A 23,356-nucleotide genomic window follows, 5' to 3' on the forward strand; every position below is an offset into this window, starting at 1 on the left:
TGGCATTATTTTCGCGTAAGCCGACCGAGTTTTTGCGCCGATTCATAACCATGGATGAAACCTGGATCCACTACTACACTCCTAAGTCAACGCAACAGGCAACACAGTGGGTTCCACCGGGCCAAAGTGCTTCGAAGCATCCAAAAACGCAACAATGGGTCGGAAAGGTTATGGTCTCCGTATTTTGGGATGCACATGGCATAATATTCGTGGACTATCTAGAAAAAGGTGAAACCATAACCGGAGCATACTATTCATCATTATTGGACCGATTGAAAATCGAAATCGCCGAAAAACGACCGCTTTTGAAGAAGAAAAAACCGCTTTATCATCACGACAATGCGTCTGTTCATTCATGCTTAGTTGAACAAGCAAAATTGCATGAAATCGGCTCCCAATTAGTTCCTCAGCCACCGTATTCACCAGACCTGGCTCCCAGAGACTATTACTTGTTCACTAACCTGAAGAGATGGCTCACCGGTAAGCGTTTCTACTCAAATGAGGAGCTCATAGCTGAAACTGAGGCGTATTTTGGAGACCTTCCGATCGAGTACTTTTCGGACGGGATAAAAAAGTTATAAAATCGATGGACTCGCTGTATCGACCTAAAAGGAGAGTATGTTGAAAAATAAAACCGACTTTGGCCAAAAAAACGTCTCCGTGTTTCATTTTTCAGGGACTTATCAGACTGCCTAGTACCTTGTATCTTTTGTCGTACTAAATTTCGCGCTTTGGTACGGTCTTGGGGACTTACGCCTCCATACCCTGTGTGGCACGGCCTACTCTTTGCTTCCTTTGGCTCTGAGAAATTTGGTGGCCCATACCTATCATAATTATCAGGTCCGCCCCTAATTGTCCCTAGTCTATCATGCACAAGCTCTTCTCCCCTTGCTAAAGTCGGGTTCATCTGTGAGAAGAGGCTCGACGCTGGGTAGTGCTCGGCGGTCAGGACAGTTTGGTGCCTTTCACTTTCTCATGGCCTTTACTCGCGGTGCTCACTTGGAACAAATTCTCATGTATCAGGCACCTGATAATCCCCTGGGTAACGGTAACCCTCTTTTCCTATGGTTCGGGCCCAGTTTTCGGTTTCGCGGTACTGAGTCGTAATATGAAGTGGAACCTGCTGGCTCCGGCTGTACCGGTCGTTCTGCAAACGCGTGTCCCTAATACCCGTGGTGATAAAAATTGGCTGCGAGGTCGTTACTAAAGGAGCACACGTTAGGGCGCTCACGCTTAGTGGGTTGTATGTCGCCTGACCCATAGGGCCGCTTACCCATGGGCTCATAATGCCATGGCTCAGCGGTACCGACGCTTGGTTTTTCCGATTTCGGTTCGGTATGCCCTGAGCCCTACTGTGGCCCTCAGACCTCCTAATCGTTCCTTGCTCTTTCCGCGGTACCGTGCCGTCTCCGTAAACCGTGTAGCCTGGCTGTGGGGGTGTGTCTTGGCGTTCGTCCGTCCAACTGGCCCTAGTCTTAATTCCGTGAGGGCTAGTGCCTCGTGACGTCTCTTTGACCTTTCGTTCAATGCTACTCGCCCATCCGGGACCTCATCCTCTGGGTATCAGGGTACCGCCTGGTTACCCCCCTGACGCGCGAAATACCTACCTATACGCTTGCGCAAGACCTCGTCTGCTCCATTCGTGTTTAGATTAAGCCCTCTTAAAATTACCCGTGGGACCTCCCCCGTTAGGTCGTTTGCCCAACTCGGCAACTGCGCCATCACTGCACAAAGGTTGGCCCTAGATTGCCTCTCTTGTATCTCGACCGACCTTTCCGATGTAGCCCCTACCGCGTCCGGTGTTTCACTAAATTCCGGGTTCTCCAGTAAATCGGGGTCTTCCCGATTTGCTTCTCCTCCTGCTTCCCCCTCCCCTGAGTCGTAGCAATCCATTCTTTTATGGTAGGTTGTGCCGCGAATAACAAAAAAGGTAAAGATTACCCAAAAGGAAGAAAATTTTTCCCAACGGGACCGGCTTTTCCTTGACCTTCGAAAATGTTCGAAAACTTAGTAAATTCTCTTATTCCTTTTCTCTTCCATTGTCGGAACTCTCAAAAATAATTTTTGAATTCTCAATATTGCCGGTATTTTCCAAAATAATTTTTAAATTCTTAGTATTGACGGAATTTCTAATTAAATTCTTAATATTGCCTGAAAGTTGCTCAAGAAACTACTTAAATTATTTTTATTTTATTTTCAGAAATTTTCCGGGAATACTACTCATGATATAATCCACACAAAAAAACGTCTAAAGCGGGAGTCAAGCGAGCCCAAAGCACTTATTAAAAAAAAACACAATACAAAACAGTTGGGGTTCACCTCTCTCCGCTGTCTTTCGCGTGAATTTGATTTTTAAATCCCCCACACTTTCTCGCTAACACGGCATGACCAAAGGGGGGGGGGGTCAGGTAGAGTCACCTAGCCACAAGACGGCTGCCACTTACCTGCTCGTCACGCCTGAATAAACCGAGTTTGTGGGCCACACACTTCTGACCCACGAAACACCCTTGAAGTTCCTTTTAATTTATTTTGCACCAGGTAGGGTCCACCCTACCGGAACCTCAACTACGCTGTTCTGGCGTTACGTAGCAGGAATGCTAGCTCCAAATCGACATGAGACACTATGATGAAGGGAGGGGTAATTTTCGCGGGCGAGAGAGAGAAAATTACGTAAAACACTCAGGTTTCATAAAACACAACTGAAACCTACTTATTATTAAAATAATAAAGAAGAGCACAGTTTGATTACAGTCAAAAACACTGGTGGTTGAGAGACTCTCCTGACCCGCTCCTGAGCATCTACACGCTATCTTGGCTAACTGTGGTCAGGCTGGGTATCCCCTGTTATCCCCTTGACAATCTACAGACTATTTTGACTGGTGGTTGTTGTTATATTAATTTTTAGTTGTCAAATTGTACTATTTCAAGGAAATGAAAAATCAGTCATGCTTATCAATCGCATGCTAACGGACCGCGACTGCTTCAACTGCGCATGTGCTGAAAAGCATTATTATTGATAGTATATCTTTATTGATTCAAAATAGACTCGCGCTTTTTCGCGCATGCGCAGTTGGAAAATATGCTTACAGTAGGCGTATCGATACAAGGCCGAGGCAGCCAATGAACGTTGATGGACTCAAATATTCTGACGATTCGGGGTTGTGGTGGGGGCCCCTCCAGAGGGGGACATTCGTTAGCGTATACGTTTTACGACGGAGGGCATAGGTGGAAGTTTACTGTAATTCAATTGCATCTAATCAGGCAAAATATCTTAGGTTTTGAGTTTAATTTCAATTTTGTGCATGTTTTAAACATTTCATTTCTAAACTAATAACTTCAATCGAAGATATGCAAACAGAAAATTCAAGGACCGAATCGATTTCAAATTAGACAGCGTTCTACACTTCAAATCGCAGAATCTCTCGGAGATGAAATATCTTATTTTTTAGAGAAAATTGAGCGATTCCTGTTTTTCGGATTTGCAAAAAAATGTCTAATAAGATCTGTGTATTTAAATGCGGGGTTTTCTTTTTTAAAAAATCTGATTTCTTTTTCGTTAAATCTCTATGACTTTAAACAAATTAAGCATACTTTCTTCTTGATTCTAATAGGATTTATCTTCTTCTTTCGTAATCAGCCAGAAAATTAAAAGAAAAAAATGTTAAAATTAATGTAATAGCGGCGGTTTCTCTGACAAAATTAAAATTAGATTCTCTCAAAAACTCATTCTTAAATTTTTTTCTATTTTTTTTTTATTTTGTACTTTGATAAGGTACTTTGAAAAGAAACACATCTTCTGAGTACGGTGCTGACTGAATAAATTTTGTAATCAGTAGATTATTTTTTCTTACAATCGATTTTTCTACTTTTTCTCGAAAACAGTGACAGGTACGAAAAAATGTTAAGATTTAAGTTTACATGCCTAAAAAGGTTTGATGAAAAATGTCTCTGCTTCATTTGAGATAACTTCCATCGCTTACGAGATAAATTCAAAAATTACATGTTTAGGAACAAAAATTCTCCTGTCCTCAAAAATAGTGTAGCTAGCTTGAAGCAGAACTTGTAAAAAAATATGCGAAAAAATAAAACAGTTGGGGTTTTCCAGAAAACCTTTTTTATTCCTTTATTAACAATTAGGAAACAAAACAGAAATTTTTTTTTGTAAAATCTTATCTTTTTTATTCTTCCGAATATTTTTGAAAAGTTTCTGCTAGTATAACAAAGGCATTTTATCAGCGTCATGGTAGCTAAACTATTTTTGAGGCCAGACATTTTTACAGTCTCATAAAGAGAAGGTATTGGACTTATGTAAAATTCGACCCCTCCCCCGTTTTTGTCAAATGTCCACGTTTGAGACCTCGTGAACTCGAAAAACTGGTTTTAATGAATTCGTCCGCCTTTCTGGCTCTGTGTGTGGGTTAAGTTCGTTAGCCAGCCATTTTGGATAAAAATTAAAAAATGAGCGTATTTTGAAAATTTTTAAGAACACTTTTGTTCAAAATTACAAAAATTTCTGTACGGACATTCATAGTATTTACACAGGCGAACTATTTATCCTAATGACATTTTTCTATAAAACCAAAATCTACCAGAGTTACAGCATTTACAAAATTCCAAAAACACACGAAAATCAACATTTTAAGCCAAATAACGCACCATATGGAAAAAAGTCAAGAGAAGAAAAATGTTTATTTTTTAATGCCCTACAAGATTATTCTAAAAAAAAGAGTTTTTGGTTTCGTACCTTAAGGAGTGCCGCATATTCAATTCTTTATAATTAATTTTGTAAACAAACAAATATGACAAAGAAATGGCCTTTTTTTATTTGACGATCCCGGTGCTTGTCAATAACAGAATAATGGTTGAAATCGTTTAAGTTACACGAAATAACATTAGTTAAAGATATTCCAATATTAGATAATATACAAAAAAATTTGTTATCAAAAAACTATTTGTTGACAAAATTTTTTCTACGATTTTCGATAAATACACGTTTTTTCAAGTTATGTTGCAAGAAATTGTAATCGAAACAATATTATGTAAACAAATTTCTCTTCTGATTATAATAGTTTATATTATACACAAATTTAATGTACAAATGCAGTAATCAGGCATTTTTCGACAGAAATATTCGTTTTTTTCTATGCCAATTTTTTTAAATTTGGTAATTTATGATAATTTGAGCAAATTCATAATTTGTTAAATAATCTTATGATTTTTTAAACAAATTTAACCAAAAATGCATTATTTGGGCGTTTGTCGACAGAAAAATTCGGTTTTTTCAATGACAGTCTTTTCAGTTGGGAACTTCATGACAATTTCAGCAAAATTCATAATTTTTTTATCAATTTTATGATTTTTCAAAAAAAAATGCATTATTGGGGCATCTGTCGACGGAACAATTCTTTTTCATTTCGATATCAGACTTTTAAGGTTGTACTGCAGCGAGAATTAGTGTTTTCATTGTGGTACAACTGTGCCCTATCCTTTAGCATTGCATTTCAATTTCGCTGCCAACTGCACGCGATCAAAATTAAACGGCTTTCAATTCTTATTTTAAACGAGTATTTTATTATTTTATAAATATATTGTGTTCTAAATTCAAGAAGCCTATTCGCGGACCATATAAATGAATAAAATTGTTTAATATCGTTCTTAAAAATATGGACAATTATACGCACAATTCTTGGCAACTTCGCTTCTGCTGTCTCTTTTGCTCGTATGCTTACTGCTTCATTCTCATTCAGATTCTTTGTTTGTATCGGTACAGCGGCGAGCGAGCGAGCCATGAGTGTTGCCATGATTTTCGAATACAAGTGCCCAATCTCGTGAATTCGCCAATTTAATCCTGTATAACTTTTCTCCTGCCGACATAATTATTTTGGAACTTCGCCTACTATATCTCAAAGCCATACTTTACAATATACTTTATTTTTACGTCAATCCTATTACTACGAATAATTTTTTCGGAGGGAAAGGAGTAAAAATCCACGTGCTGCCATAAGAGCCCATGTATTTCTATTCAACTTTGAAAACTTATTACGCGACACCCAGCGACATGACTTTTTTTAGAATTTGATAAGGTGGCGTAAGGCACCATAAACTGCATGTATATTAAATTTTATCAAATTCTGATCACTTGGCTCTCGCTGCAGTACAACCTTAATTGGGATCTTCACAATAAATTCGGCAACATTTATGATGAGTTGACACACTTTATGATTTTAAAAACAAATTTAACAAACAAGTGCATTTTTCGGGCATCTTTGGACGGAAAAATTCGTTTCTTTTCTCGATTTCAATCGTTTTAATTAGGAAGTTCATGATGATTTCAGCGACATTCATAATTGGTTGATAAATTTTATCTTTACACAAAAAATCGCCGATCCTCCATTTTACACCGAAATCAGTATTCAAGTGAGTTGCAACAAATTTGAGCTACACAGGTTCATTCGGAGAATCTAGGGGAAGGGCATCATTTGGACACTGTTTTTTCTCATTCAGTACAACGTGAAGTGTCGTCTACAGACTGCCAGTCACCTGTCAAGATGATTTTGTCAGGCGTTATTTGGGTGAAATAGATGTTGATAAGCAGGTAAGTTATAATAATAATTACCTAACTTTTAAAACTTGGCGTGATATAATATCCAAATCTTAAGTTAGTCAAAACTTACATGACATTCAAACCACCACAGCCGGGATGTAAAAACTAAGTCGTGACCGTCTACACCTTAATTGATGCCTGTTCATTTAAAGAAATTTCCTCTAGATTTTCTGTATTCAAAAAAGTGAAGTTACCTTTAAATTGTGTGTAAAATTATTACTGAATCTGATTAGTCTTTATAAACTTATCTGAAGACTAGTTGAATTTTACCGCTACTAAGGCCACTTCAGTCGCGCTGGCCCATTGCGAGTATTACTTTCACATTTGGTCGGTGTGCAGCGCTAGTGCTACCCTTTCTCTCAACTAAAATTGATCGCCAGGGACATATAAATGCTTCAACTTCAAACGACGAATTAATTTACGAAGCGGCCGCTGCCTGCCAATCTCTATACCTTTTTCAATGTCCGAGATGTTAATTTACGTTTGCGGACTTAACAAAATAAATAAATTTCTGCTCTCTAGGAATTATCGGGAAAATTTAAATATTCCTCATTATTATTTTTAAATCTTAGGGCCGGTTGATCCACCTCTGGATAAAAGCTGCAGATAAATTTATCTGACAGATAGAGGATACTTTCATGTTGATCCACCGTTGGATAGCGCTATCTGACAGATAAAGCTGGAGTTACCAGTCAGTTAACTATCGGCCGGCCAAAGTGGCCAATAGCGGATTTATCTAGCAGATAAGCACGAAATACTGAAAAAGTGAGGTTAGCCAATGCTGTCAAATTGGAATTCGGAAATGTTTACGATGTTGATTTTGGTGATAATTTCGACGAAGATATTGAAGAAATAGCTGAAATTGCTAATCGCGTTATAAATACCAAACCGTATACGCTTTATGCACGCGAAGCTCTTGTTTCATAGTTGTCGAATTTCAGACGGTTTGTTATGAAATTACAGAACAAAGGATGAAATAAAAATAAAACCACCAGAAAAAGTTCGTAGGATCCATTGACAGGTTATGTTTATATTCCTCTATAGTAATATAAAAAAAGTCTAATTTTATAATAGAGTATCGTTGGTGTTCTTTCCGGAGGAAATTGTTTATAAACCCACAAATTAAAAAAATCATATTATGATAACGGTAAATAATAACTCTTGCTTCATCGTTGAAAAATTTTAGACTTTTTGTCATAATATTACTGAATAAACAATAAAACGTCAAGAATAAAACCACGAGAAAATGTTATGAGATAAAAAACTCCAATTCTAAAATAATATTTCGTTAGTGTTGTTTTCGGAGGAAATTTTTCATAAACCTATAAATTAAAAAAAAATTGATGTATATAATAACTATATATAATAACTCTTGTATCAAAGTTATCACATTTTAGATTTTTAGTTATGACGTGACAGAATAAAAAATAAAATATGAAATAAAAATAAGACCGTGAGAAAATGTTGTGAGGCTCGATTGAGAGGTTATGTTTATATTCCACTAGAGTGAAATAAAAAACTCCAATTTTCAAATACAATTTTGTTCGTGTTCTTTTCAGAGGAAATTTTTCATAAACCCACGAATTAAACTAAAATAAGGTGTAATAAATGTGAATAATAACTCTCGTTTCATGAGCTGAAAACTTCACATATCTTTATTCTTCACAGAAAGACTAAGTAGTGTGCTTCTTCTATTTATTAATAATTAATAATATGATAGATTCACAGCAGCAGCAGTGTTATATAATTGTGACGCTATTTCTGCGGAGCGTCAACGCCATAGAAGTGTCAGTGACTTGAAAACGCGAAAAGTACTAGTATTCCCTATATCTCCCTATGTAACACTTTATATAGATGTGGATCAGCCGGCCCTTAATTTAAAAAAGAAATTTTTAAAAGGACCAGCAAAATCTTTACCGCTTAATAAAAATTTCAATATTAAATCCACTTCTAACTTGATCATATTAATTTCAGCTATTTTAAACTAGGTTTAAACATAGTTCGAAACCTAGGGCAGACTTGATTTTTTGTGCCGGCCACTTGGACCAAGAAATGCAAAGAAATAAGCTTTAAAACAGCTTTTAAACACATTTAAGGCAATAGATAAATACGCACACAATATCAATTTTCCAGCTTACAATAGATTATGTTTGAAAAATACACTTAGATTTACTTCCTTAGTATTACATCTCTACAGTGACTGTAATTCTGGCATCAACAAACTATAATGACAGTCTCAACCCTGCAAAATGCAGAGAGTAGCTCTATAAATAACAAATATTCATAATTAACACGATAAACTTGTCCGAAGAAGTTCCGCCGAGCGAGCGTCTCATTGCATTACTCTTTAACTGGGTACCCCGGTCGGATGTGGCTTCCTCCCCAAGACCGTGGGACCCAAAACCGAAAATCCTCTTTTCTCTTTTTTAAATTTCAATCTGAAGCTTTACAAAACTTCAAGAGGTTGCAAAAGATTTTTAAAGATTTTAAATATTTGAGGATTTTTTAAAAGATGTCAACGAATTTTCAATTTATTTTTATAATTTACATAAATTTCAAAGAATTAAAAAAATTTTAGAAGGCTTTTTTTAAATTCCAAAGTAATTAAGAAATCCTAAAAAAAGTCCTAAGCATTTCAAAAGATTTTGAAGGATTTGAAAAGTTTGTGAGAATTTTAAAGATTCCAAGAAATTTTCATTGATTACAGTAATTTAGTATGATATTTTGAAGGATTTGAAATATTTCAGGGAATTTTCAAATTATCAAGGAATTTTCATGAGCTTTAAAAAATTTCAAGAAATTTCAAAAGATTTTTAAGGATTTTAAATATTTGTGAATGTTTTAAAAGATGTCAAGTAATTTTCATTTTTTTTTTTTATAATTTCAAGGAAATTCTAAGAATTTTATCAGAGTTATAAAAAAATTCCAAAGTACTTTAGAAATCTTTAAAAGGTTTCTAGGTGTTTGAAAATATTTTGAAGGCTTCGAAATACTTGAGAGTATTTAAAAAGGTTCCAAAGAATTTTCAATTGATTACAGCAATTTAATATAAGATTTTAAAGGATATGAAATATTCCAGGGTATTTTAAAAATTTCAAGAGATTTCTACATATTTTTAAGCATTTTAAATATTTAAGGATGTTTTAAAAGATGTCAAGGAATTTTCATCCTATTTTTCTAATTTTAAGGAATTTCAAAGAATTTTAAAGAAGTAGTTTAAAAATCTTTAAAAAAAAGGTCAAGGTATCTCAAAATATTTTAAAGGTATTGCAATATTTGAAAGTATTTAAAAATGTTCCAAGGAATTTTCAATTGATTACGGTGATTTAATATGAGATTTTGAAAGATTCAATATATTTTATGATATCTTAATAGATTGCAAGGAATGTTTAATTGATTTCAATAATGTAGTATGATATTGTAAAAGACTTGAAATATTTTAGGGTATTTTTTAATTTTCAAGGAATTTTCAACAGATTTCAAAATATTTTAAATGATTTTAAATATTTTAGGATATTTAAAAAGATTTCACTGAATTTTTAATTCATTTTTAGAAATTCAAGGAAGTTCAAAGAATTTTAGTAATTATAGCAAGGTTGTTTAAAAAAAATTCCAAAGTATATTAAAAATCTTTAAAAGATGTGAAGATTTTTCAAAAGTCTTGAAGGTTTCGAAATATTTCAGAGTATTTGAAAAGGTTCCAAGGAATTTTTAATTGATTACAGTAATTTAATATAAGATTTTAAAGGATTTGATACATCATAGGATATTTTACTAGATTCCAAGAAGTTTTCAATTATTTTCAATAATTTAAAGCAATTTCAAAGAGTTTTAACTTTTTTTTTCAATTTTTCTGGTTGAAAGTGGAACTGCTTTGTTAAAAATTTAGTTTTCTTTTGGTTGACGATTTATCAATTTAGGTGACAAAATTTGTTTTCTGAAAATTTAATTATTTTGTAGAATATTTTTTTTTGTTTTGTTTAAGAATTAATTTCTTTAAACTACAAGAAAATTATACTTCGTGGAAAATTAATTTCTAGTGTGCAAAGTTTATGTATTTGATTAAAAGTGCCTTTTTTTCTTATACAATTCAGCCTTTTGATTAAAAATTTAACTTTTTGTTTAAAAATTTAAATATATTGTTAAAAACAAATTTAGAAAATTTTTTTTTGTACAATAGTGCAATAGTAATAATACTCATACTATATATACCTGAAAAACATAACCTCAAAATTCACTCATGCATGCAATGAAGAATCACGCGAAAGATTAAATTCGCCAATTTCTTCGATTTCTTTCAAATGAGCATCGAGATATAAATAGAAGACCACCGAAGTCTTCCGAAGCTATCAGATCGGCAATCATCGTGCAGCAGAAAACCGAAGTTGAATCGTGCATTTTGGGCTTACACACGAACTCACAGTGGTAATCATGCACTTTCTGTTTTGTGGCTCCCAAACGGTAGGTATGGTGGGGGTGAATTTCATCCACGATCTGGCAGCTCTGCATCCTTGTCTGATTCTCTTAGGTCGTATTAAGTACAATTTTAATCCTCTTTGAGTCTCTTAAAAATTTTGCACTATTTTTCAAGTTCTCATTTACACCTCTTATAATCTCTACAGAATTTCAAGTCCAATTTTAATACTCTGTAAGTTATGCATAATTTTAAATACTACTTAGAGGTTTTAAATGTAAAATAATTGTAATTGTCTGCATATTATGATATGAGAATATATTTATTCAGGTTCTTTTTGACTGGTAGACAATTCAACAAACAAAAAAATGAAAAAGCTTTTGTGATTTGTGACACAATATCACAAATAAAAATTTCAAAATGAAACATTCAAAATTATTAATTCAATACTGCTACATATTCAAAATGTAACTATTTTTACTACATAATAAAGACAATTTTAAATCCTGCAAAATTTAAAAATTCCAAAAAAGCATCGTACACTGAATATTTTTAAAGTATATCCTCCCAATTTTTCAAACCTCTTTCCACATTAATCTATGAAGAAAATAAAACAATTTGCTTAAAACCACATGCGAGAACTAGGTATTCAAAATTAAATTATTTTAAATTTTCTATCTGATAACCTTTTCTAAGTGAATAACCTATGCAAATTAAAATTAGAATTATAGTAAAATTTTTAAAAATATTTTAGATCAGGCTTTCAATTTTTAATAAATAAATATGGTTAACAAAATGGTCTTTTTCTATCTTGAAATTCCCTAAATTTCATAGAGTAACATTAGTTAAAGATGCTTCAATATTATATAATAAGCAAGAAAATTTATTATAAACACATTACTTGTTTAAAGACTGCTTTCTACGGTTTTCCATAAGTTTAAGTTTTTTTAAGTTATATTTTTAAAAATTGGGATAAAAACAATATAATGATGAATAAGTTACTCCGTGAAATTATTATTGTTAATGTTATAAATAAATTTATGAAACAAATGAATTAATGAGGAATTTTTCGATTTTTCCAACATTTCCAACAACTTTTTCGTTGTCAAATACCCAAATAATACATATGTTTATTAAATTAGTTTAAGCGATCATAGAATGTATCAACTAAGTATGAATTTTGCTGAAATTATAATGAAGTTCCTAATTAAAAAAGTTGACATTGCAAAAACAAATTTTTACGCCGACAAATGCCTGATTAACGCATTTTTTCATTAGATTTGTTTTAAAAAATAAATTAATTTATTAAATAATTATAAATGTTGATTAAGTGTTCATAAGGTTCCCAGTTCAAAGGACTGGCATTGAAAGAAACAATAATTTTACTGTCCATAAATGCCTATAAATGAAAAAATTGATATAGAAAAAAAACTAATTTTTCTCTGGAAAAATTCCTGAAATATGCATTTGTTTATTAAATTTGTTTGGAATTTCAACAATAATAATCATAAGAAAAATTTCTTAATCATAATGTTTGTATTAAAATTTCTCGCAAGATCACTTAAAAAACGTAAAATTATGAAAAATCGTAGAAAACATTCTTTCAACAAATAATTTGTTTATACATTTACGGAAATTTATTATATAATATTGGAACATTATTAAATAATGTTAATCTATTAAACTTAGGCGATTTCAACCATTTTTCTCTTATTGAGGAGTACCGGGAGCGTCAAATTATTCAGCAGAGTTTTTGTAACCAAACTTCAAGTACTTCGATAGCGATGTGGTTAGAGTGAGCGGTAAAATACACTAGTTTAGGCAGTTTATGTAGGGTACGAATCCTCGTCGAGTGCGATTTTTTAAAGCTTTAAAGCGTGCAATTATATGTGTAAGTAACCATGTGTGCAAATTATGTATTTAATAATAATAATAATAAATGAAGATCATATAGTAATAATTACAAAAATAACTTTTTTTAAAATGATTGTTGTTAAAAATTAAATTAATTAATGTAATTAAATTGTTTTGATTTTTAAATTGTATCAATTTTGTTCAAAACTTAATTTTCGTCGAAGGTTCGGCCCGCATTATCTTAATAGATGGCCCATATATAGGACCAAATGTCGGGCCGACGTGGAGAAGCCAAAGGCGGTTGACCGTAGGGTTGTAAAGTTTCATGAAACTTTGACCAAATAAAAAGTTTCATGAAACTCTGGAAACGTTTCAAAGTTTCCAAAGTTTCATGCATTAGAGCGGGAAAATTCAAAATCAGAAAAAATACTATCAAGTATTAAATATAAACATTCAACTGTATCCTTTGTGTTTCAAACCCAATTGTTTCAACTAATTAAAAACAGTAAGTCACGTGTCAATTGTTAGAAACACGTAATTAAAAAATATTTTATTTAAAAACTTCGCAAATTGATTTCGATGAAATGAAAATAAATTTCTTATTTAATACATATTTAATTTTAAAATGTTCAATTTTCAAAACGATTTCAATAAAACTGTAGAAACCTCGAATGGAAAAGAATAAAATGACACCATTAAATGACCTAACCTCAACCTGACATGAGTGCGCAAGCGCATACGTGTGTTTGTGAAACTTTCAAACGTTTCAGAAACTTTGATCCTGTGAAACGTTTCATTGTTTCATGAAATTTTCAATGTTTCAATGAATCGTTTCATGGACTCACAGCCCTAGTCGGCCGTTATCATTTAGCTGATTGGCCCGACCAGTGGCGCACAAAGTTGGACCGACCACCCGTCGGTTGGCCCGCCCGTGTGTCAACGGTCAATTTGCACCTGGGACCAGGCATGTACATTGTAATAAGAAGCACTGAATAGAGGGTCTACGAGAATTTATAAGTATTACATTAAAACCATTTTAAGAAAATCTTTGAATATCTCAGTGCATAGAAAAGTACATTTAGTGGCAGCTGTATTATCATAAATGAATGTATTTTTGGATCAATTTTCGCATTTACTTAAATATCTTACATGAATACTGCACAGAAAGACAATTTATATAGTGCGGAAAAATACAATGTATTCGTAATATGTTTAAATATATTATTCTGTGCTTGTCGATAAACAATAGGTTTTCGTCTAGATTATTTAAATTTCCTTATTGAAAAATATATTAATTCTTTCTTTCATCATATCTTTTTTAGTAAATTGCCTTTATGCAAAACATTAAGGTGGTATAATTCTGTCTTACCGTTATAAATGATAAAATTATTGATTTAGTTGTTAATTTGAAGAATTTAATTGTAATAGTGTTTTATAGATAAGGTCGATGTAATACTCTGCGATGGCACAGTTCTTGAACAAAGTCAGAATAATTGTTATAGAACGCATATGCTTGGTTAGTTCTAGAACATTTCCGTAACAAGAGTTCTGTGAGAGGTCCTAATGTTTATTCTTAATTTTTTCTAGATCACATTTGTAACTGTTTTCTAGAACATCGACATAACGTATTTACGGCACAGTTCTACATCAAAGTTGGAACAAATGTTATAGAACTCTGTGATTGGTTAATTCTGGAACAATTATGAATGAAGTATTCTGTAACAGTTACTAATTTTTGTTCCTGTATTGTTCTAGAAAACATTTGTAACAGCGTTCTAACCCGTCGACATAGCACCGTTATGGCACAGCTCTAGTTCACACGCTTGAAATTCATATATTACAGAAGTCTGTAATAAGTTTTTTCTACAACATTTCCATATCAACTGTTACAGAACAGTGTTATCACATAGATCTAGAAAAGCTCTGTCAAAATATTTTCACAATGTTCTAGAATACCGTCATCTTTTTGTTCTAGAACAATTCTGTCACCAAATTGTACCAAATATTACAGAACACTGTTCCTTTTATGACCTAGAACTGTTATAGAACAAGTCTGGTCCGATATATGCTACTTTAAACTTACTATTATTTTCATCTTAGATTATGATAGGGACCTAAAATTTTGACGATTTTATTAAAGGCGTATTGGGTGTATGTAGGTATTAAAAATAAATTTTAGGATCATTTCTGGAATTAAATTTATTTCTAGAACTAGTGGACGTGATCTTTTAAGGGTCAATATTAACATAAGATAGTAAAAATTATGCTGCTTGTAGTAGTCTCGAGTCTGAGAACTGAGAATCGTATCATAGTTTACGATGCAGCTACGATTCCGCAAATAGAATGATTAAATGTTTATAGAGTTGAAAAGTTTTCCCGTAGTTTTGCAAATATCACTCTTTTTATCTTCTCTTTAAATACTGTTAAAAATTTGAGGAAAACGACTACAATTGACTAGCGTATACTTCTAGAAGTATTTTAATCATGATTTTTAAAACAAACCAAAACAGCTATCAGGGTGATTACTTCTACATTACAATATAATGAGGCAATTGTGGGGACGTGGAACTAATTAACAGCTACATTCTTTAAGGTCATTCATGGCTAGAGAAACTTTACTGAAATCTTTCATCGTCTTTTTCACTACAAGATAATATTACCTTGCTCTAATTTCCTGAACTGTTTTTCTTCTACTATGTTTCACTCAAGGAAAATTAAAGAGTATCTTAGTCTTTTATAACATTTTGAAAAAAAGTTGAGAATTACTTAAATTGAACTAAGATGATCAAGTAATATAATTTACTTAATTTTCAATGTTTTAATGATTATTTACAGTGTTTGATTTCTCTTTTCATAACACAATATGCTTTACGTATGAACATGTACTTTACAATAAAATGTAATATTCATATTCAGGATGATAATTGAATTGAGCTTTTCTAGTTTTGCGATATGATGTGTTCTGCCAATAAGAATTCTTATTACCTATCTATTCAACATTAAAGTAACACAATAATTCATATAATCGTAATCATTATTAAACTGCATTAATTATTCGATACAATAATTTATAGAAGAATGAGGTTTGCTAATTTGTAGAAAAGAAAACTGGTGGAAATGCGATTAAAGTTTTTATACATAGAGACCTAATTTAAAAAAAATATTATGAAGTTGATATTTGTGGGAATTTTAGGATTATCAATATAAGAAATACCCGCGTACTATATTGCTACAGAGTGAAGCTTACTATAGCCATTTCGTGAAGCCTTGTCTGATTCTGGACCCACACTCATGCAATTATTTTATTAACTGGTTCTCTAAAGTCTAAACGGAGCGTATCCTACAGAAGAATCTTAAACTCTTAACTTACAGGTTTTTCTTATGGAGTTCAAAAATATAAATTTTGAAGCCCTTTTTCATATTTTAAAATAAAATTTCAAGTCAAAGATGTGAAAATGTTTTGAAACTTTAAAGGCTCTGAAAATTAGGAAATAGTGACGGGAATGTCAAAATCTGTTTATCACTCGATCGGGAAACAGGAAATTGTCAATTTTTTTCTTCTAATTTGCAATAGTAGAAAACTTTTTCCAATCACTTTAAATTGTATCATATCACATGAATTGACCGGCGATTTCTTATGACCATTGAAACACGGGAGATTATAATGAATGTTCTTTTTGGTCAAAAATTAATTCAATTTTTAGTTGTACAAGCATTTGCCAGGCAATATCACATAAAAACAGATGAGTTAATCATAAATATTTTTTTGGGGCCTAGGAAAAAAATCTATGTCTCGAAAATGTGTGCTTCTTTTCCCTCTAAAATTAAATTTAATTTTATAATCTTATTTTATCATTTTAAATTATAAAAATGTAAAATTCATGCAAATTCAATACATCCCAATTGAGGCTTTGCTATTTTAAACAAACTCAAATAATATGAAATTGACAATTAAACGAAATCCAAGGTGAACGCTTAAAATTGTACAATTTCTGATTAAAGATTTAAAAAGTGAATAATCTATGTAATCAGTACAAACATTTTTTATTGTGAATGACTTTAAGAACAATTCTAAATGAAGTTCTCATAATTAAAACATTTGAAAGTCAATGGTTCTAAATGGTATTATTTAAAATAAAAATCTTGAATAATGAAACTCGTTTAAAATTGGGAACATGAATACATAGATTCATAGTTTGTTTAATTTTTAATAAATCAATCTATTTTTCGTATTAAAAGAGGTCCTCCTTTTTTCAAACAAGACCGATTTTCTTTTAAAAAGGCCTTTAAAAAGTGTTAACATTTCGTACTAATATAAGTTTTCAATTTTGAACGCTATCGTTTCAATTCGCCCACTTTCTAAGTTCGAATTCAAGCTGAAAGGTTTTCAATATAAAAAAGGTTTGAGTTTCACGATTACAATTGCAGATTTACCAACCTATCTATCCAACCACATTAAATTTCAACAAATGTCATTTAATACATTCTAACTAAAACTTTTTGAACCCTTGAGTATTTAAATTTTCAGATTAAAAAATGTTGTGTTTTGAATGCTTAGTAATGAAATGTTTTAAATACGAATGGTCAAAAATGGAATTTAAATTTGTTCTTAATCTCAGTGGCTTTCAGGTTGAAACAACATAAAAGTTTGAAGTTCTTTTCATTTCAGCTTTGAAATTTTGAATTTTCAAATGTTGATGACTGGGACAAAATTGTGGAATATCAGTAAATTTTGAAGAATTTATTTTTTTGAATTTATCTAGCGATTCTATTTTTACAATTTAAACAACTTACTATTTCAATAGTAAAAAAATATTTAAGATTATAATATTTCCAAAGTTATTGCAAAAATCAGATATTTTACTTGATTTTTTTAAGTCAAGCCAACCCTTACATAAAAGATGAACTTAATCTCTATCTATGTGATATCGAACTTTGCAGTTACCCGTCTCATCATAGGGATTCAGTAGGTAAACTTTCATTCGAATCAATGTAACTAATAGAAATGTTTTAGAGTGACAGCCCAAAAAAAGCCACAATAGATCAAAATCGCAAATACTGTAATGTTGATATCACAGTATTTCGATAATATAACAAGTCGATTTAATTTTGAAAACTAAAGAGTAAAAGCCATTAAAATATGATTATAAATGCTAATTCGTCTTCGAGAGGAATAAATTTATAAAAATAAAAAATAGATATCTTTCACGTTCATAGATATAATGTGTGAATTATTGATTACAAATAAATTCTTCGGTCCAATCTCCAAAAAAATACTTCTTATGTGAGAGAATGCGATTTTTATTCTCGAGGAATTTAAAATACATCAGAGATGTTTTTGCTACTGTTGCACGAGGAAACGTAGTGGTTACCTTACACACTGTCCGCAATAATTTTTAATGGTGATAATGATGATTTTACGTGCACGCACATATGATTAATAATGCTTTCTTACCTATCATAACAGCCACAATTAAACTCACTGCACTGAAAAGTCCCAATTCTCTTTTTAGGCCCACCGTCTCCTTTTCCTTATTTTTAACGGTGATCATTTTTCACACATAAAAATTTAAAAAATCTAAATCATGCAATTCATGAAGAGTTAGTTTTGTTTTGTTAAGAAAGAAACTTTTTTATCGCATTCTAATAGAAAATAATACTGAATTTTTTAATAGCATGAATTAAAATTAAACAAAGACTGATTTTAAAATCATTATACTTAAATTGTTGACTTTTTAACATTTAATTCCAGTGACTGGTATGTCCTGGTTTCACAAATAACACGAACGATGTTGTCTGTACAGGGCTCGAAAAGGAACTGAACTGAATATGGCTCGTTGACTAAGTATGATTACCCACTTGTTCATGTCTTCTAATATTCGCTGGTGCTAAGTGATAATTTAGTGAAGATCGTGTTTGTTCCCTAGTCAATATTTAATTTTGACTTTTATTACTTTACAGGATTCTGTGTAAAATTAAAAAATGTCGATAGATTCTCATTTATGATTGACGGTAATAATAGAACTGTTGTGGAAATGTTGATTAATTCATTTTATCTGAATTAAAATCATTAGGCAATGCCTGAGGGTCAGATAAGATTATACTTACAGACCACACAGAAATCTTCAAAAACTTAGTATTTTTTATGCATTGTTAAGTTGATTATTTAGGTTTCTTTAGGCTTAAATTGTTAAAAAGAATTAAACTTGGTTTATGTGTTCTTTGTGACTTAAACAAAGTTTCAGAATATAGTGCCAAGCATGCCCATTTTTTTAAAGGAGCACATTGTTTGAAAAATTCGGAATTTGAAAATAAAGAAGATAATTTATTTTGTATTCTAATCGAGGGTTGCTTATTGTTTCAAATTCCACAAAGAAAAGTATTAAGGCGTTGAAAGATAATAAAATGACGGCAGCCCTGGCGGAACGGAGAAACCGTATGGAGCCTCTACAAAGTACCCGTAAAGACCCGATTAGGTCCCCATTCGGTTTCTTTTTAAAAAAAAACTCGAAAAACAGCAAAATCAAGTTTTAAATGGTTGAAATTCGGATTCTACGTTAAAATTCCCTATAGACGGTCATGGAATAATCGTAATAGTTTTTTTTGCAACGGTAAAAAGTTATAAAAAATATATGACGTTAACGCCTGTTGACTGCTACTTACAGGCGATGCGTTTGAAGTGTAGCAGTCAACAGGCGTTATACGTTTTATATTTTTAAATCTTTTTACCATTACCAAAAAAAAAACTATTGCGATTATTCCGTGACCTTCTATAGGGAATTTTAACGTAGAATCCGAATTTCAACAATTTAAAATTTGATTTTGCTGTTTTTTCGAGTTCTTTAAAAAGGAACCGAATGGGGACCCAATGGGGTCTTTACGGGTACTTTGTAGAGGCTCCATTCGGTTCCTTCGGTCCGCCAGGGAGTTTACCTTAAGGGCATGTGATACTTAGGAAATTGTCGATTTTACCAGTTTTAGGTTCCCCCGGTTTTTTTTCTAGAATAATGAATATTTTGTATTAAAAATTTGGGAAATGATAGCGAACATGCTGACGGAAGTCCTCACACACTTTTTTTGTAGGTTAATTCAAAAAAGTTTTAATTTAGCAAAATTTGATTAATTTGCATAGCGCTCAGGAAGTGGTATCGATTTTTTCAGTGTTAGATTCCCCCGGCTTTTTTCCTAGGATAAGAAATATTTTGCCTTCAAAATTTGGGAAATGATAGCGAACATGCTAACAGACTTGCGTGTATATTTCGAGGTTATGTGTGTTACAATTCACCTGAGCGTTGCTTCCAAACTATACAATATTTTTGGCCGAAAATTTTGGACGTACAAATAAACATAGGGACTAATCTCCTGGAACTAACCTTTTTTGCAGGCAATCGAAAAAGTTTATTTCATAAATAATTTCCAGATTATCGGAAAGGCAGAGATGAAAAACGGCGTAACCTCAAAATAATGCATATGCATAAAATTTTTATTTAGCACAATAAATTTTTTTGTTACTATCCCTCAAAAAAGAGTCCGTGGACGTCCGTTCTGATATTTTATAGTATCTCCAAATTTAGTTTTTAAAATTTTTCATTTTTGTGGAAAAAAGCCGGGGAAACTGTAAGTATCACATGCCCCTAATATGTACACAAAAAGTTAAACATGCGAGATACAAAAAAAGGTGCAAAAGCAAAACTATCCCCGTAGTACTTTTCTTTTGAGTATTTAAAAACATACACATTTAATCAAAATAATTTGATGCAAAATTTGAAAAATGGTAGAGGAACTTTTTGTAGAATTTTTCGAAAAGAGCATTCTGCTTATTAACTCTTTTCCATATTTGGTTTACTATTTTCAATAAATTAAAATGTTTTATTTTGAGAAACATTACTTTCAAAATATATTTGTAGATTTTGAAAATATGTTAACCCGCCTATCAAAATAATAGGAAAAAAATCTGTCCGCTGCGCCAGCACCTTGTCATCGCACGCGGCTTGCTTCACTAACAATTTGAGCGCGCCTATAGTGTGCGTTTCTGTTGGATCTCGCGCTTTGCGTTCGGTAATGGGTTGCCTGGCGCTTTGCGCTTGAACATATTTAGACCTAACGCTTCGCGCTCGAATATCTATATCTTGCATTTGTAATGCCTGAATTAAACTTTATCAAAAATATATTGCAATTTTTCTACGTAATTCAGTATAGTTAAAAATTAAGTTGCTAAAAACTTTGCAGGCTCAGAGGTACACATTCTCATTGTGACACTCGCGCTACGCGTTCGATTTTTGACAGAAAGTTGTAAATGTATATTTATTTTCAGATATTCCTTAAAATAAAATATTACTTACTTTTCTTCAAAATTATTTCTCGCGGTGTTATGCTAAAAATAGGATTTTGTTTTCATATTATTTCTGATGGATTTCCTACAAGTCTTCTTTAACTTTTTACGTACCGCGCGTCTTTTGGCGTAATATTGGAATTTTCGTTTTTTTTCTTAGAAATTTAAATAAATAATTTAAAAACGAGGAGTTCTGCCAAAAAATTGTAGAAAGAAATCTTATATAAAATTTTAAACGCTGAAATTCCTCCAAAAACTTTTCCCCATATTTTGCGCCGTATATTGGTTCAAAATTTTAATTTTCGATTTCTGAATATAGTATTCCAATGGGAACAACATTTTAGAACGTAATTGGAACGCCCTAAAAATGTTTTTTGGACGTACAAGTCAAAAGACGTCATTCGAACGTTTTAAAAACTGTCCTAAGTCAGGTCAAATAATGTTCTTAATACGTTTCATATTCCAATTACGTCTTTGAATAAAACGAATAAAACGAAAATGACAAATCCTATTAAAAAATGGTTCAAATAAATTTTTTAGGATAAATTTTATATTAATTTTAATTTAAATTTATTTTAAATGATCTTGTAGATGTGTTTTACGTGCATAATTTTTGTCCAATTTTTTTCGAGGCTTGTTGTGTTTTTCCACATTTTTTTTCGATTTCATTTTTCACGAATGAAACAACAACTACGCGTCCAGTCAAGAGATGATTATCGAAAAATTTGTAGATTTTTTTTAGGAGTACAATTTTTGCTTGCTAATATTTTTTTCTATCTTGCATAGTTAGACATGCTCTAATTTCCTGGATTTCTATCCAAAACGGCTCGATAATGAACACGTTCTTTCTTCTAGGATATACAAAAAGTGTTCTGAAGCTTAATTTATTCTATTCATTTTTTCGATAGTTATCGTGTTTCCACTCGGTGTCATTTCCCCAAATACAAATTGGTACACAAAAACTGATTAATAAATGGAAATAAGAATTTGGTGAATTATTTATGCTTATATATTAATCATTTTTATTAAGTTGAAGAATCTAAAAATTTTGAGTAGAAATAAATATTTAGTTTTTAAAGGTGCCTAATTAAATGCTTAAGGGGTCTTCTAGTGTGACGGCCGTTGTCTGATGATAATTTGGGGATTTTTTTTTTTTAAACCGTTGAAACAGAATAATTATTATATTTCATATCTTTTTTAAATACATTTAAACAAACTATGGAATTTTTTTGATGTCATTACATAGAATATTTTCGGAGGCACACCGCTCAACAGGAACAGATATAAAAAAAGAGGTGCTCCACTGCTGTAATCATTCCGGCTATTCTAATTATCTGAAATCAAAAAACCATACGCCATTTTATTCGCGAGACTTGAGACTCTGCACAGAACTAAAATAAAGAAAGAATTTTTAAAAAATAATTTTTTTTGTAAGCTTCAGAAAAAAATTAAATTTTACTCCTTTTTTTTGGGTTCTATGTAAGTGCTAAAAAAAAACTAACGTAGCAATCTTAATTCTTTCAGTTCAACTTGAAGTTGTATATGCGCCAAAGATGCTGTATAAGTTTGAGCAGAAGCAATTAAATAATTTTCGAGATATCATGGCAGCAGTTTAAAAAAATCGTGTTTTGAGAAAAACACGTTTAAAAGTTTTTGTATATAATTCATAATAAAAATTGTCTCACCATCAATCTGCTATTCCTGGACCATATAGAGTACATACATTCAGTGATCCCAGATCTGAAACGAGATGTGGTCCAATGCTATGAAAGTACTATGTCCGTGTGAATGTAGTAGCAGACGATGACTGGGTTGCGCGCGCAACCCAATTCTCCTCTTCTGAATTTGAAAACTCGAAGGCGCACGATTCCCATTTGGAAAACTTCGGCGGTTCTACTTATATCTCTATTCTCTATCCGCTTTGAAACGAAATCAAGAGATTGGGATTTTAATATTTTCAGGTTTCGATACTGGCGATTTTCATGATTTGAATACTTCGCACGCCTCTTCATATGCGCATATTTTGAGGTTACATTATTTCATGTATAAAATATAAATGATTTAAATAGTAATACTATTATATATATATATATTATTAATTATATTATTATAATTCTTTTATATTATGATAGTCTTATTCATATCTTGATCC

General features: G+C 31.9%; 1 protein-coding gene across 1 annotated transcript in view; it reads right to left on the reverse strand.

Moving 5' to 3' along the window:
- The window catches only part of LOC117176292 (b(0,+)-type amino acid transporter 1-like), a 140,008-nt gene extending 121,345 nt beyond the window's left edge, over positions 1 to 18,663 (reverse strand). Inside the window, exon 1 of the mRNA XM_033366485.1 lies at positions 18,328 to 18,663. Coding sequence (XP_033222376.1) covers positions 18,328 to 18,424 — 97 coding nt within the window. The 5' untranslated portion in view covers positions 18,425 to 18,663. The remainder of the gene's footprint in view (positions 1 to 18,327) is intronic.
- Between the last annotated feature and the right edge of the window lie 4,693 nt (positions 18,664 to 23,356).

This window comes from Belonocnema kinseyi, chromosome 7 (assembly GCF_010883055.1).
Source record: "Belonocnema kinseyi isolate 2016_QV_RU_SX_M_011 chromosome 7, B_treatae_v1, whole genome shotgun sequence".
NCBI lineage: Eukaryota > Metazoa > Arthropoda > Insecta > Hymenoptera > Cynipidae > Belonocnema > Belonocnema kinseyi.